This window comes from Kryptolebias marmoratus, linkage group LG3, assembly GCF_001649575.2.
Source record: "Kryptolebias marmoratus isolate JLee-2015 linkage group LG3, ASM164957v2, whole genome shotgun sequence".
Classification (NCBI taxonomy): Eukaryota; Metazoa; Chordata; class Actinopteri; order Cyprinodontiformes; family Rivulidae; genus Kryptolebias; species Kryptolebias marmoratus.
Genome location: NC_051432.1, coordinates 20244957 through 20259080, shown reverse-complemented (window position 1 = coordinate 20259080; position 14124 = coordinate 20244957). Strand labels below are relative to the sequence as shown.

The 14124-nt window shown below is 41.0% G+C and overlaps 2 protein-coding genes and 1 non-coding gene across 4 annotated transcripts; 1 reads left to right on the top strand and 2 right to left on the bottom strand.

Annotated features, from left to right (window-relative positions):
* Nucleotides 1-764: 764 nt before the first annotated feature.
* LOC108247205 lies at nucleotides 765-6927 on the bottom strand. Its single transcript, XM_017435153.3, has 5 exons — nucleotides 6792-6927; nucleotides 5114-5767; nucleotides 4774-4860; nucleotides 3422-3613; nucleotides 765-2615 (listed from the first exon to the last, which is right to left on the bottom strand). The coding sequence occupies exons 1-5, from the start codon at nucleotides 6865-6867 to the stop codon at nucleotides 2428-2430; spliced, it is 1197 nt and encodes a 398-aa protein (XP_017290642.1). The 5' UTR covers nucleotides 6868-6927; the 3' UTR covers nucleotides 765-2427.
* An 839-nt stretch (nucleotides 6928-7766) lies between these two features.
* Nucleotides 7767-7839, bottom strand: trnar-ccg. Its single transcript has one exon. It is a non-coding gene; the product is annotated as a tRNA-Arg (tRNA).
* Nucleotides 7840-8133: 294 nt separating this feature from the next.
* LOC108247200 (importin subunit alpha-1) lies at nucleotides 8134-14068 on the top strand. Of its 2 annotated transcripts, XM_017435145.3 has the most exons (11): nucleotides 8134-8153; nucleotides 8401-8520; nucleotides 8611-8751; nucleotides 9585-9664; nucleotides 10052-10320; nucleotides 10948-11042; nucleotides 11148-11411; nucleotides 11705-11938; nucleotides 12332-12514; nucleotides 12783-12932; nucleotides 13866-14068. In XM_017435145.3, exons 2-11 carry the CDS (start codon nucleotides 8455-8457, stop codon nucleotides 13953-13955), a joined length of 1572 nt encoding a protein of 523 aa, XP_017290634.1. In that variant the 5' UTR covers nucleotides 8134-8153; nucleotides 8401-8454; the 3' UTR covers nucleotides 13956-14068. The 2 variants fall into 2 exon arrangements, with proteins under 2 accessions (XP_017290634.1, XP_017290635.1); XM_017435146.3 differs by lacking the exons at nucleotides 8134-8153; nucleotides 8401-8520 and adding an exon at nucleotides 9357-9483 and having other exon boundaries at nucleotides 8613-8751.
* Nucleotides 14069-14124: the final 56 nt, after the last annotated feature.

Sequence of the window (14124 nt, the reverse complement as noted above, 5' to 3'; positions counted from 1 at the left end):
AACCGACTGACTGATCACAGAGCAGAGGACAGCGGGGCTCAAAGGGAAACCCTGATCAGTGCAGGTCCGAGGCCTTCGAGTGGTGAGGTCAGCGCCAAGGATCGGGGGTCGTGACCTTTGCGCACGCACCGCTATCTCTGCGATCAAATGATCCAAAATGACACCTCCAGCTTTGATGTTTCACTCCCCTCTCCCTGATCCACCCCCCTCCCCCCCACCACCACCCCACCCCTCCATCCTTCTACAACTCCCCACTCAAACCACTAAATGGATCCAGAGCCTCACGTGGACGCGGAGAGCGCCACAGATGACCACAAGCCCACAGTCGCTTGGGAGCTTTCACACAGGAAGCAACTCTGAGATATTACTCCCCACACACACACACACACACTCCTCTTTTACATCCTCTGTGATGAGGAATGTCCTCCCGCTGCGACTGTAGCCGCAGTGTGGAGCGGGCTGCCGTTTCCTGCCCACATGCATCTGTTCCCTCCAGCACTGATTGCAGATAGAGACTTCACCGAGCCTGGGAACTGACCAGAGCCGACAGACATGCGGGGAGTCTGGGGGGGGGGAGTTAAACTACGGCTGTTAAACTTTAATTGTAGTATCTGTCTTTTGGGGTCTTCTTCTCGTGCTGTCACTGGAAACAATGGCAAAGATCAAGGTTTTAGTGGGTGGGTGGAGGTGATTGTGTGACAGAAGGGTTTGGTTTGAAGAGGAAATTCTCAACAGAGGGAGTACAAAAACACACAAACATGTTGTTTTAATTCATATCATCTTTAGTTAAGCAATAAAAGAGCTCAGTGCAATTTCTTCCCCTCTCAAAAGAAGCACAAGTTCAGACAATCCCATCAAACCCAAACGCTGGTTCAGTTACCTCCCTTATTTCTCAGAATCCTTTTTTAAAAATTTTTATTTGCCTCTGTCTCTATGCTTTTCTAACCCTGCCTACATGTCTCAAATATGCCTTCTAAGCACTGGTTTTCCCACGAAGTTATTGGTACAAGCAAAAAAGAAAAATTAAAAAAAAAAAGAAAAGCAGCAGAGCCAACTTTTAAATAAGCCGCAACGTAAGTACGCCTTTCATTGTCCAGGTGAATAAAGGATCAGATTCATGGCTCAGTTCAGCTCTCCACCTACATTCAGCAAGGCTCCTTTTGGATATTTGACACACGTTTCATCTGTAATTAAAGTTAGAGAAAAAGCAGAACTCTCAAAGCTCCTCTGCTCCCTCTAAATGTCTTTTTTCTCACGACTCCCCTCTATCCTCATCTGTGATTTGTAGCTGCTTGGTATTTCCTTCCTAATTGTGCTTTTGCTGTTTGCCATTATCACCCGAAGTAACAACATTCACCAAACTGTACACTTAAGTTTTATTGCAATACGATGTTGTTGTTTTTTTTAATGAGGATGTTTTAGATGAGTTGTTGACTAATCAACTTAAAAATGAAAATATATAAATATATCCAAAATCTTTTCAAGATTTTTGAAAAATATTCGGTGCTATAGAAACAACCGGAAACCGATTATATTTCACATATGAGACTGTAAGTTTAAATATGATGGAAAAAAAAAGTTTTGGAAAAAAAAAGTTTTTCTCACGGCCTTGAAAACAAGGCTGTGAGAAGTGAGGGTGCAGAGGGTGCTGCAGGACCACTCGATAGATGCCAGAGGACAGTCGTGTCCAAATGAAAAACAGTAATGAAAAAAGATAATAATAATAAAAACAGGTTTTATTGGTGCTGCGTATGTTTAAATTTCAATGTTTTGATATTCTTGAGTTTTGTAATTTTGTTATATAAACCAGTATTTTTTGTGCATCTACGTGCAATTTTTTAATAATTGCTTAAAACCCACAAAAAAGGGGTCCAATTAGGTTGTGACTGTAATCATCTGTCCATCATATGTCCATTATATGCAATGTCCATTTCAGACAAACCAGCATGCAGTGCCATTTAGCATTTCACTGCATGTGTTTGGAATTATGATACTCTTCGTGTGGGTGTTTGGAGTCATAAAGATTCGCACACGATCACAACGGAAACAAGTTCTCTCAGCCATGCTTGATACACATTTTGTCAAACACCATTTTCTCCAGACAAGCCACGGATCCATTTTAAAATTAGGTCAGTGTGACAACGTTTTAACTCAGAGGTCGGGAGGTGTCAATATGTTCAGTGAAAAGATTTGTAGTTGGAGCCCCACTTGTAGCAAAAAGGCCACCGCTCAGTACTTTGGGAACATGAGGAATAAAAGATGAGTCAATGCTATGATACATGGCAGCAGTCCTATATGAGGACACATCCACGTCCTCCTGCAACATGTCCACTGTCTTGACCAATACTGTGGGGTTAGTGAAGATCCATTAACATCAGCTGCAAAGTCTCTTCCCCCGCAGCAGGGGGCGACAGTCTCATCCCTGGTTCATCTACATCTGGAGTGGGTGGCCTCCAGAGCTTTCTGGTGTCTCCGTTTGTTGAACCGCTTGACGTAGTTGTTGCTTCGCAGGAGGCCGTCTCCCGGCTTCAGCTTGCCACCCAGCAGGTTCAGGAGGTCACTGGGAAGGTGGCGCCTCCGGTGGTAGATCTGACCCATGACGATGTATCGGGCTCCTTGGGAACAAGCAGAGGGCAGGTTGAGAAAATGCAACGCTGAGCAGTTTTTTTGTGTTTTCACTAAACACGAGAAAATGAATATTCCCACACGCCTCCGAGTTGTGAACTTGTCATACAAGTTTCCACTTAAGGGTAGTATCTCACTGGGCTGCAACAGTTGGAGACTGGTTGGGGACTTATTTATTTTAAATTAACATCATATGTGTGGATTTTAGACCTGGACTTTTAGAGCTGTAACCTCGGATGTTTTCTGTCAGAGGAGCGCTCTCATGCAGGTGTCAAAATCTAGAAGACTAGACTAGAAGACAAGACAAAACTTGGAGGGTTTCGAGACACTCGTGTCAAAATTTAGAAGGGTTTGAAACGCCTACAACAACATTGAGAAGAGTTTGAGACACTCGCAACAAAATTGAAAAGGGTTTGAGACACCTGCAACAAGATTGGGAAGTGGTTGAGAGACCAGAGAAAAAATTGAGAGACGTTTGAGACACTGGCAACAAAACTAAGAAGGGGTTGAGAGACCAGAGACAAAATTGAGAGGAGTTTGAGACACCTGCAACAAAACTAAGAAGGGTTTGAGGCACCCATAATGAAATTGAGAAGAGTTAAAGACACCCTGTAACAAAACTGAGAAGGGATTGAGACATCTGCAACAACTTTGAAAGAAAATTTGTTAAAATGCATTTAAATTCCTTTGTGCTTTCATAAGTAGAGTCCTTCACAAAAAAACAACAACTTTTTTTCCCCCAGTTAGCTTGAAGACAGATTTCTTGGCTTTTGGGAAGCCTTTTCACAAACCTTACCAAGTTTGATATCAGGGCAGGGCTTGCTGCACTTGTAGGTGTCCAAGACCAGGAGGCGAACCTTAAAGAAGAAGGTCTCTGGGGTCACGTACAGACGGCTCATCTTGTAGAAGCCGTCGCTGCTCACCATCAGCGTTATCAGCCGCACTCCCTTACGCAAAATGTCGATGTCGTGGACGATCCCGTTGACGACTGGTTCAGAAGGAGAGAGAAAGAAACTCTGCTTATTATATTTTAAATCCTTAAATTTTTAAAAAGCACTTCCAGATTATGTCATATTTTAGAAAATGAATTAATTTACTTAAAAAAATATCTCTTAAATTGCTTAATTTAGCATTGCAAAACCATCCACTTTTTAAAAAACTTTATTTTAGCGCATTGGATTGCATTAACTATTAAACAACTCTGACTGTCTGTTAGTGAAATATCTCATGAACCCCTGGACAGCTTTTAACGAACCTTTCAGAAAATAATCACTGGATGTACGTCGACATTAGCCCAAATCAAACCACCATAACTCTGTCCGTTTTACAGATACTGAGCTGAAATTCAGTGTGGTAGTAGCTGAGGATCATTCACAACACATATTCCAAGCATCGCGAGTTGTGTAATATAACTTAAAACTTAAAGCTTAAAACTTTGCCGTTTACTGTCAGAATCTACGCTGCCTGTCTGTTAGCAAAATATCTCATGAACAGCTAGACAGACTTTAAAGAATGTACTTCTACAACCTTTGGGGTCAGTCACATTCAATATGGCCGCCACTGTTAAGCCACCTTAGCAGACACATACGTGGCTATAACTTTTCACAGATATTGAGCTAAACTTTAGTGTGGAAGTAGTTGAGAGTCATCCTCAACGCATACTCTGAGGGCGACACGTGTCGTGAGAGCTCGCGTGAGATTGTGCTTAATGTTTAAAACTCTGGCGGGTGATATGCATTTGTTGAAGGAATGCTATGAATTTAATTTAATGTTAATGTTCGCTTTTATGCACAACAATCATCACAGATCTGTGTAAGCCTCACCAAGTTGTTCTCACTGTTAAATGTATCGTTAACAGACGTTTAGTGATATTTTACTCCTAGATATTGTGGTTTCTTTGCTCTCAGATGACTCTTTTTAAAATGTAAGAGATGTTTTTAGTTATCATTAGTATTAGTATTATTAATAGCTGTGACTTTGTTCATTGTGAACAGTAAAAATTAAAATAGTCTTCAAGGATTGTCAGTTGATAAGACCTGCATGATCAAATCAGCATTTCCAAAACTGACTGAAAATCGGAGTCTTTTTCGGTGCCCCATGTCTGTTTGTGTACATTTAATGGATGGAGTCTGTCTTTGTGTTACATACCAAACTCACTGTAGCAGTAATATTCCCTCTCGTCCTTCTCCTTCCTGCACTCGCTCATGCAGAAAGCATCGTGTGTGTAGTCAGACTCTGCAGACAGGACGAGCGAGAAACACAATTAACATTGCTTTTAAATACTCCTATTAGTACATTTTTCTGTGGATGTGACTGTGAGATGCTTATAAATTGTCAAACAGTTGCAGACATTTTCAACTAAAATCACCAAATTCTTAATAAATACCATGATCTGAAATATCAAAGTTGAACTGTTTTACTGGATGTTCCAAAATAATTCTGGTATTAGATCTGTGAAGAAGTCTGAATTAAGACATCGCTCCCCCACCTCGCCTCAGGATGTCAAACTGGTAGAGCAGGCTGGCGGAGCGGCGGTTGAGGAAGACCGGTGGGCGACTGTTGTTCCAGGCCGCCACGCTGACTCCAGCCTGATAGAGGCTGGACTTCCCTGGCCGGTTCTCTTCGGGGTCCTGCCTCCGGTTGGAGGGGTCCCTGTGCGTGGAAGCAGCTGTCTGCTGGGGCTGAGACTGGGTCTGCGTCTGAGCCGGAGCCCTGGGCTTGGAGTTGGGGTGTCCCTCAGTCTCGGCCTGCTGAGGTGGGCCGATGGGAGTCTGGGGGTCCTGGGTGACTTTCTGGGCCGTGCGGTTGGTGGTGGCACTCGCAGCTCCGGTCAGCTGGGTTTTAGGGAGCAGACCGACAGCTTCCCCCATGCTTTTCTCGATGTTGTGCTCCATCAAGCGGTCACTCTTGTGGCCCTTTTTCCTCTTGTTGTGGTGGCGAAGGATGGGGGCCAGGTTGGTGTGCTTCGGCCACACGGAAGAGGGCAGAGGGTGGAAGTTGAGTTTGGACTCACTGGTCTTGCTGCTTTTCTCCAGGAGCTCATTGATGGGCAGCGAGGGCTCTTTAACCACCAGCCTGGTCTGATTGGTCACGGCAGGATCCGCAAAGCTGCCCTGACCCTTTTCTATAAGAGTGTACAGCTCTGTAAATAAAGCAGACAGCACTCCAGTTACACAAAACAGACACAGTCCTGTTCCTGCAGTCAGCAGCAATAGTTAAAGGTGTCAGTGCAGAAGCATTGAGGCACCGTTATCACATTCCATTAAAAAAAAGGTTGTCCTGTATCTCGTCACACAGTTTTGAAATAAAACATGCAAATTATGTGACAAAATTTGCAGCCCGATTGGTAATAGTGTGCAATTACTTTTGATAGAGGTACATTATATGACATAAAGAACAAACTGTTTTGGGGGGATATGTTACAACTTATACATCAAAATGTAGACATTTTTGTTTTCTTTCACCCAGCATATCTCTCACAGCTTCAGGACTTGTTTTTTTTTTCCCTCTCAAAACCCCCCAGACTACAGAGAGAGAGAGAGCACACCCAAACTCCCACAGACTTCACTTATATTTTAGCTCAAAATATCTGCTGCAAAACTGGGAGTGGAGGGTCTTTTCAGCTTGTCATATCCTTTGAATAAAACACTGTAGAAACATGAAAATCCACAGGCTTGACCAGCAAGTGTCCTCTGCCACTCACGGTTCAAGAATTTCAAAGATCCGACTTGTTGTGACCGTTCATTTGAGCCTTATTTTTCAGTCTGCATTTTTGTCTGCCTGTCCTTAACTTGGCCGTCCACAATGAGCCACTGAGCCAGCTGGCAGCTGGTTTAGCCATTCTTATGTCAAAATGAAGGCAATATCATGCATTTCTTCTTAGCTTATGAAATATGGTGAAAATGTTTTTTTTAAAGAGTTTGGCGACTTAACAGAAGTTTTGGAGTGTCACAAAAAACACAATATTTTTTCATTTTATATACAAAAACATGTTATCTTATCAGATTAGAGTGTTTCAGTAAGATATGTTTTCTTATATGAAATAAAACAAAAATGGAAATCACCTTTTATTTTGCCTGAATGTCCGACAGATTGCCCATATTTCACAAACACCACACCTGCGTACGGAAAAGAAACCCCCCAAAACAACAAAAAAGCCCACTTACCATTAACAACATGCTCCTCTGTGCTGTGGAGAGGAAACACCAGAAACAAAAGAGGCAGAGTAATCCCTGTCATCATCCTGGATGCTCGGTCTGCACGGTTTGCAGCAGAGTTGGGATTCCTGGGATTTTTATAGGACTACTCGGGGAGAGGATGGGATGAGATGGTGGGACGTCCTGAAGTCAGAAATAAACACTTTCCCTCCACTCCTTTCATTCACCCCACAGCTCTGACAGTATCGGGACGTATGCTTATTTGTTGAGTAAGTATTTTTTAATTTTTTATAAAACGAAACAGAAATATTCAGAATATACAGAGCTTGTTTTTTTAAATAATTTTTTGTAATAACAATGCAAATTTCAAATGAGATTGAGTCTTAACTGCCCTCTGGTGGTAGAAAATGAGAACCTCAGAACGACATTGCAATAATCAAGTTGGCGTCAAAATTTTGTGGAAGTTTTCAGAATAAATTACCTTTTTTTTTTTTGTAAAAATGTCTAAACTATTTATTGTTTGGGGCACTAAACGTATGAGCCATTCATAGCCATCATTTAGTGAACTATAAAGGTTTTGAAAGACTAACATAAAGCTGGACCTTATTTTATTTAATATACTCTCATGACTTGAGTTTTTGTTTGTTTTATTAATAATTAGCACAGTAATTTTTATGCCAAGTGTCCATTAATCAAATGTTTTTTTTCCTTTTGTTTAAATAGCAGGAGTAAATATATATAACAAACATTTAAAATGAAAAGAATGCCAATAATGAGTCATATAGCTGTAAATGATGATTTTAAGTGAATTACTGAAGTTAATGTATATGTTTTTAATTTTAGGTGTTGTATTGGAAGGCCACATTGAAAATATGATTTAATAAAATCTCTCTGAAGCTACGTTTATGCAAGATATATTGTAATATTTCAAGACTTGTTTGTCCTCCCGGATCATCTTTGATGTCCTAAAAAGGCAAACATTAACGACCCAGATGGGACTCGAACCCACAATCCCCAGCTCCGGAGGCTGATGCCTTATCCATTAGGCCACTGGGTCAATACGTGGCGATACAATGGTATTTCTTTTTATTACATAAAAAAACCAACCCGGTACGTGTCGTTCTTATTGTCCGGGGGTATGTTTACGATAGTAACACAATATTATGCGACGATTGTTCTTTTTTATTCGACAATGACATGAGCGGCTAATTTAAAAATAAAAAAAGCTGAGTTATTTGTACGTTTTCTTTAAATCGAGGGCAATAAGGGGCGGGGCTTATTGTAAATCTGGCCAATCATTAGTTTGAAAAAAAAGCTGTCGCTGTTGATGACGTCACTTACAGTGTATTTCAGTTTTTTTTCAAGAACTCGGTAAGCGCCATGCACATGTTCTGTTGCCTAATACCTTTCTGAAACCCGTTTTGCTTTTGTTTTTGTTTAGGAACAAACGTGTGTACGCTTTGTTTCAGCGGACAGGTTTCGTGCGCTTCCTCGTGCTCTGACATGGAGTCGGGTTACCCGTTTTCGTTAAAGAAACGAGTTCAGCTAGCGAAGCTAACGCGTTCCAAACGGGAGGAACGTTGGTGCGACCGTTGACGCTTTCTCTCGTTTCTCTCAGCAGGTTCTGTGTCGTCGAGAGGAGCCGGTGGTGGTTTACTGAACGGCCAGGGGAATGTCAGGCGACAACGACAGCGGGGACCGTCTCCACCAGTTCAAAAACAAAGGGAAGGATGCCAGCGTAAGGTCCCCGTCGTTTGTTCAGAAGTCGAACCCGGGACACGCGAAACGACAATGCCGGGTGTGAACAACGAGTGTGGCCGTGTTTCAGGAGCTGAGGCGTAGGAGAGCGGAGTTCAGCGTCGAGCTGAGGAAGGCGAAGAAAGACGATCAGATCCTGAAGAAGAGGAACTTTGGCAGCCTCGTGGACGAGCCCGCGTCCCCTCTGCAGGAGAAAGATCCAAACGCACCGGTACTGGTTCGGCTCCGTGAGAGCTCCAGTCAACTTAACTATAGTACCAGAGTCTCTGAATTACTAAAGGGTTATCTAAATACTCATAATTTAACTTTTAATGTGGTTGTAAAGGAGCACGCAACAAAACTACACCAGCCTTTAAGGTAATAAAGGATTTTATTGAGGCTCTTGTCAACAAGCGGCTCCTTTTATTCACTTCACTAAAAGCTGAAAACCGTCTCCAACAGATCTGTGTGTGGGAAAAGTGGAAGGCGTCACTTTTAGTTTCCTTCATGCATACAAAGGTGTTTCTCAGGGATCATTTGTTTATTGTTATACAGCAACAATCTTTACCAATGAGCATCAAACTCTAATTTCCATGTTTATGCTGACGGTACTCCGTTGAACTCTTCAACACACTAATACTGAAAGCTTAAAATAAATGCTCATGCTGTTCTCCAAGTCAAAATCAATGGCCAAGAATCTTGCATCTGTTTACAACTCATCAAGGATCAGAAATCACATTCAACAGCTGCTTAAAAAAAAACTGAAGCTAAAACACCATAAAATAAATACAACTAAGTCTGGTTCTCATGTGTTTGTCTGTAAATTATATACAACAGCCGTCTTACCAACTCGACTTATTTTCTGCAAGCCCTAACCAAAGGACATCTATAATAATAATAATAACTGGATGTTTCACCACTGTTGTGAGGGATGTGCCTTGCAGTGTGTCTCCAAGTCACAAAGGTGTGGCGGACTTTCACAGACATTATTTTTACCTGCTCCCGGTGTGACGTTTCCTTTGCAGTGACTCCTTTTTTTGGTTTCTGTTTCCAAAAACATCTCAGAACTGGTCTTTGGAGGAAATCACAGAAGGTGTAAACAGTCAGAATCTAGAGCTTCAACTTCAAGCAACGCAGGCAGCCAGGTAATGTCATTTGATTTTTTCTTTAACATGGACATTCTTCTGGTATAATGTAGTAATGCTGTATGGTAGTATTGTTGACTTCTAAGCTGACACAAAGTGAACGACTTGTTTACTTTAGACCACAGGTTGCACACCGTCAGCCACGCCCCTGTGATTTCCAGACAGTGTTTCCAAATACAACTGAACAAAACTTATGCTTTTATTTTGTTGAGTTAATAATTCTTATTGTTCCCTCATTCATTAGACACAACTTCTAACCTCTTCTTGTTATTACTTCAGGAATATTTGCATTGTATGTTTATTCTCTCCTTATTTAAAGCTTTTGGGATCACTTTTATTTCAGCATTTTTATTGTTTTTTTTTCCCCTCTTTATTCTTGATTTCCAGAAAGCTTCTCTCCAAGGAAAAGCAGCCACCTATTGACAGCATCATTGCTGCCGGCCTCATCCCTAAGTTTGTTAGTTTTTTAGGGGTGTTTGAATTCCCTCCCATCCAGTTCGAGGCAGCTTGGGCTCTCACTAACATTGCTTCCGGCACCTCCGAGCAGACGAATGCCGTTGTAGAGGGAGGAGGCATTCCAGCCTTCATCAGGCTGGTGGCGTCACCCCACCTGCACATCAACGAGCAGTCAATTTGGGCCCTGGGTAACATTGCAGGTACTGTGGCCTGATAAAACCCAGCATCCTTTTTTTATTCATTTCCATCTGTTAATGCAAAACAATGACTCAAGGCTTTTTGTTTAGGCAAACAAGGAAACTCTGTGTGAAATGTCTTCTAGCTAATGGAAACACTCCAAAATTGGGTCTAGAAAGATTGCAAAATAGGGAGGATTGTGGACTTGTGTACCAACTGGAATATATATTACATTTACATATAGTATGCACTGCATATGCCTTGTAACTAAGAGAACAGGAAGCATTTTGGTAGTTTGCAGAAAACAGCACAAAACAACAAACCTAATCTTTAAGCACAGTAGCTCTCTAAAGTCTCAAACAAATACCTGCTTTATTCTCATAAGCCTTCAGTCTCACATAATTTGGACGTTTTACAATTCTTTAGATAAAGTAAAATCAAAATGTCTGTTTTGTCTGAGGTGATGAAGTGAAAACAACTTGTTCTGCTGTGAAAGGTTCAACACAGCTTAATGTTTCCAGTTCTTTGGTCTTAGTTCTTATTGAGGTCTTTTAATCCACATGTTTACACAGTTTCTGTGTACTTATTTAATCTGTTAATGTATGCTGATAGAAAGTAATCATAATAATTATGTTATTATATTTGTATAGGTGATGGACCTAACTGTAGAGACTTGGTAATCAAACATGGTGGCCATCAGCCTCTTTTAGCCTTGGTGAAATCCCCCGACCTGTCTCTATTTCCTGTAAGCGTCTCTCACATATTACTGCTTGCATTATTTCTAACACTGTTATTTTTGATGCCACTATAGTTATAGCTTTGCACTAAAACATCACACCCTCTTTAACAGCCTGGCTTTGTGCGCAATGTCGCCTGGACGCTGTCCAACCTGTGTCGCCATAAGAATCCCCCCCCTCCCTTGGTGGCGGTGCAGCAGCTGCTTCCTGCCCTGGTGCACCTCCTGCATCACAATGACAAGGAGGTTCTGGCCGACACCTGCTGGGCCCTGTCTTATCTGACCGACGGCTCCAATGAGAGGATAGAGGTGGTGGTGCACGCTGGCCTGGTCCCTCAGCTTGTACAGCTTCTGGCCTGTGGGGAGCTTTCCATTGTGGTACGTGGCGCTGGGTTGATCACAGAAAAACAGATATTTGCAGACGTTCCTTACATCTGATGGCTATCTTTGTGTTTGAGGCTCTTTACAAATCATTTTTGTTTATAAAGGATTAAACTGAAACTGTGATAATAAATGTACATTCAGTGTATTTTTACTTGAATACCAACAACTGTTTCGGACATTTATTGGAGCTCCTGACATGCTTGCAGAGGTCATTTCTTTTTGCTCATTCAGGCACGGTGATTTGAGTTTCAAATGCTCAGATAATCAGCTTACTCTCTTCCTCCCAGACTCCTGTTCTGAGGTCAGTGGGCAACATAGTGACGGGAACAGATGAACAAACCCAGTTTGTGCTCAGCGCGGGTGCCCTGGCGATATTCCCCGCTCTGCTGCGCCACCACAAGTCCAACATCCAGAAGGAAGCAGCCTGGACGGTGTCCAACATCACTGCCGGCAAAGACAGCCAGATTCAGGAAGTTATCGACGCAGGCCTGATACCCATCCTGGTCGAGCTCCTTCAGCAGGTCAGAACGTAGAACAACACAGCAGGTTATTAACAGTGGGTTTAAAAAGAAACATTATTTTATGTCAGAAATCAGTGCTACAGTGAAAAGCAACACGTGCACTGATTTAAAGTCACACTTGTCACAGCTTTGAAATAGTAGCTATCAAGTGGATGTTTCTGTTATCCTGAGAATGATTAAAATGTTTTCCAGTAGAATAGGATAGTTTGAGCATATTTAGGTCTTTTGATCTTATTAGTTGGGATGTTGTTAAAAAAAACACAAAAAACTAATATTTAAGATAATGCTAGCTCCATCTTTGTCTTTTTCTTCTTCTGAAGCTTCTGGTGTTTCTTTTTTTTCAGTATCCATTGTCTTTATTTGCCTAAAATCCAATGACTTTTGTTTGTTTAGGGAGATTACAAGACCCAGAAGGAAGCAGTGTGGGCTGTCACCAATTACACCAGTGGTGGATCGGTGGAACAGGTGGCCTACCTCGTCCACTGCAATGTCCTGGAGCCTCTGCTCAATCTACTGACAGTCAAAGACAGCAAGATGATCCTGGTCATCCTGGATGCAGTCTACAACATTTTACAGGTATGAAGCCGGCTGCTTCCGACTGTGTTCGTTCCTGTCAGGGTGGTTTGGGTTTTAGCTGCTGTTTTCCTTGTGTTGCTGTCTATGGGATGTTTTTGATTTGCAGCATTTGGTTTATGTGTAAAAAATGAGGACAAAGTTATTTAAGACATTTAAATAAAAGTAATTACCTTCATGTTTGTATTCCTACCTCTACAACCAGTTTAGCCACAGCTGGCAAGTAGTTATTAAAACATACCAACCTTACATATTTTTATTTTTGGTACAGATGTCACAAAGCACTGGTGAGGCTGAGAAGCTGTGTCTAATGATTGAAGAGTTGGGTGGTTTGGACAAGATCGAAGCACTACAGACCCACGAAAATGAAGCCGTCTACAAGTCCTCCCACAACATTATCGACAGATTCTTCTCTGAAAAGGTACTTTTTTTCTCACACAAACACAATAGATCAGTTTTGTTTCTCCAATCGACTGGACATTTTTGAGTTATGGTTAAAAGAAAAGTACAAAACAATGACTTATTTAAAACCGTTATACACATTTTTTTAATTGTATGAGACTTGAAATTCACATTTTCGGTTGTGTGGATTTGTTTTACAGTTTATTGGCTTTCTCGGTTACTGATAATTGTTGCATTTTTTATTTTCAAAATATGTAAATTTACTTAATCTCACATAATTAAAATTAAAAAATGGGCAACTCATAAAATTATTAAAAACCCTTTGTGCCATTTCTATGACTCAGGCTGTAGTCAAACAGATTTATTTCTTCTTGTTTGTGTGATCGCGTTCAGCTGAAGCTGAGTTGATTTGACAGAGTTTAGAAAAATGAAACATTTTATTATAAGATGTGCTGTTTAAGAAACTTTGTTCTCTCTGTAAAATAATTTCTACAGCTCTGATAGTTAGCAAGATTGCAGTGATTTACCAAACAATAATTTAAGTTTGTAACCAGTAGAATTATTTCCAGAGGTATTTCAACATAGAACTACATTTATCACATTTTTAAATGAAATTACACATTTTTATTATAAGCCTTCACGCAATTTTTTTTTTTTACACGTTTTCACTTTGAGTTTTAGATGGACTGAACAATGTCTTTAATCTTACTTGTCTTACATTTAGTTCAAATTAAATTTTACATTTCTCAAGCGTTTTATTTGATGAGTCTAAATTGCAGTATATTGAAGTGTGTGAAGTGAAAACTGACTTCCTACTCTTTTTTTTCCAGTATATAAAGCACGTCGTCATCAGCAGAATGTATCTTATCTCATGTCGATGAGACCAGCCACAAAGCAGGCCGTGACTTGCATAATCCTCAGTGTTTCTTGTCTCGTCTCTTTTGTCTTGTAGAGTGAAGATGGTGAGTTTGGGCTTCCTGAGGCCGGCGCAGACTCTTACGCCTTCCAGCTTCCTGAGGACCAAAGCACTTTCCAGTTTTAAATTGTTTACTTCTCTTTTTAACAAAACACAATTCTCTTTTCAACATTGTACATAACAGTACAAAAGAAAAGGTTTTATAGAAATTTTTGTAAATAAATTTTTATTCATTCATATTCAGATTTATTGGTTTTTTTTCTGACATTAATATGTTTAAAACAAGGGAACATTC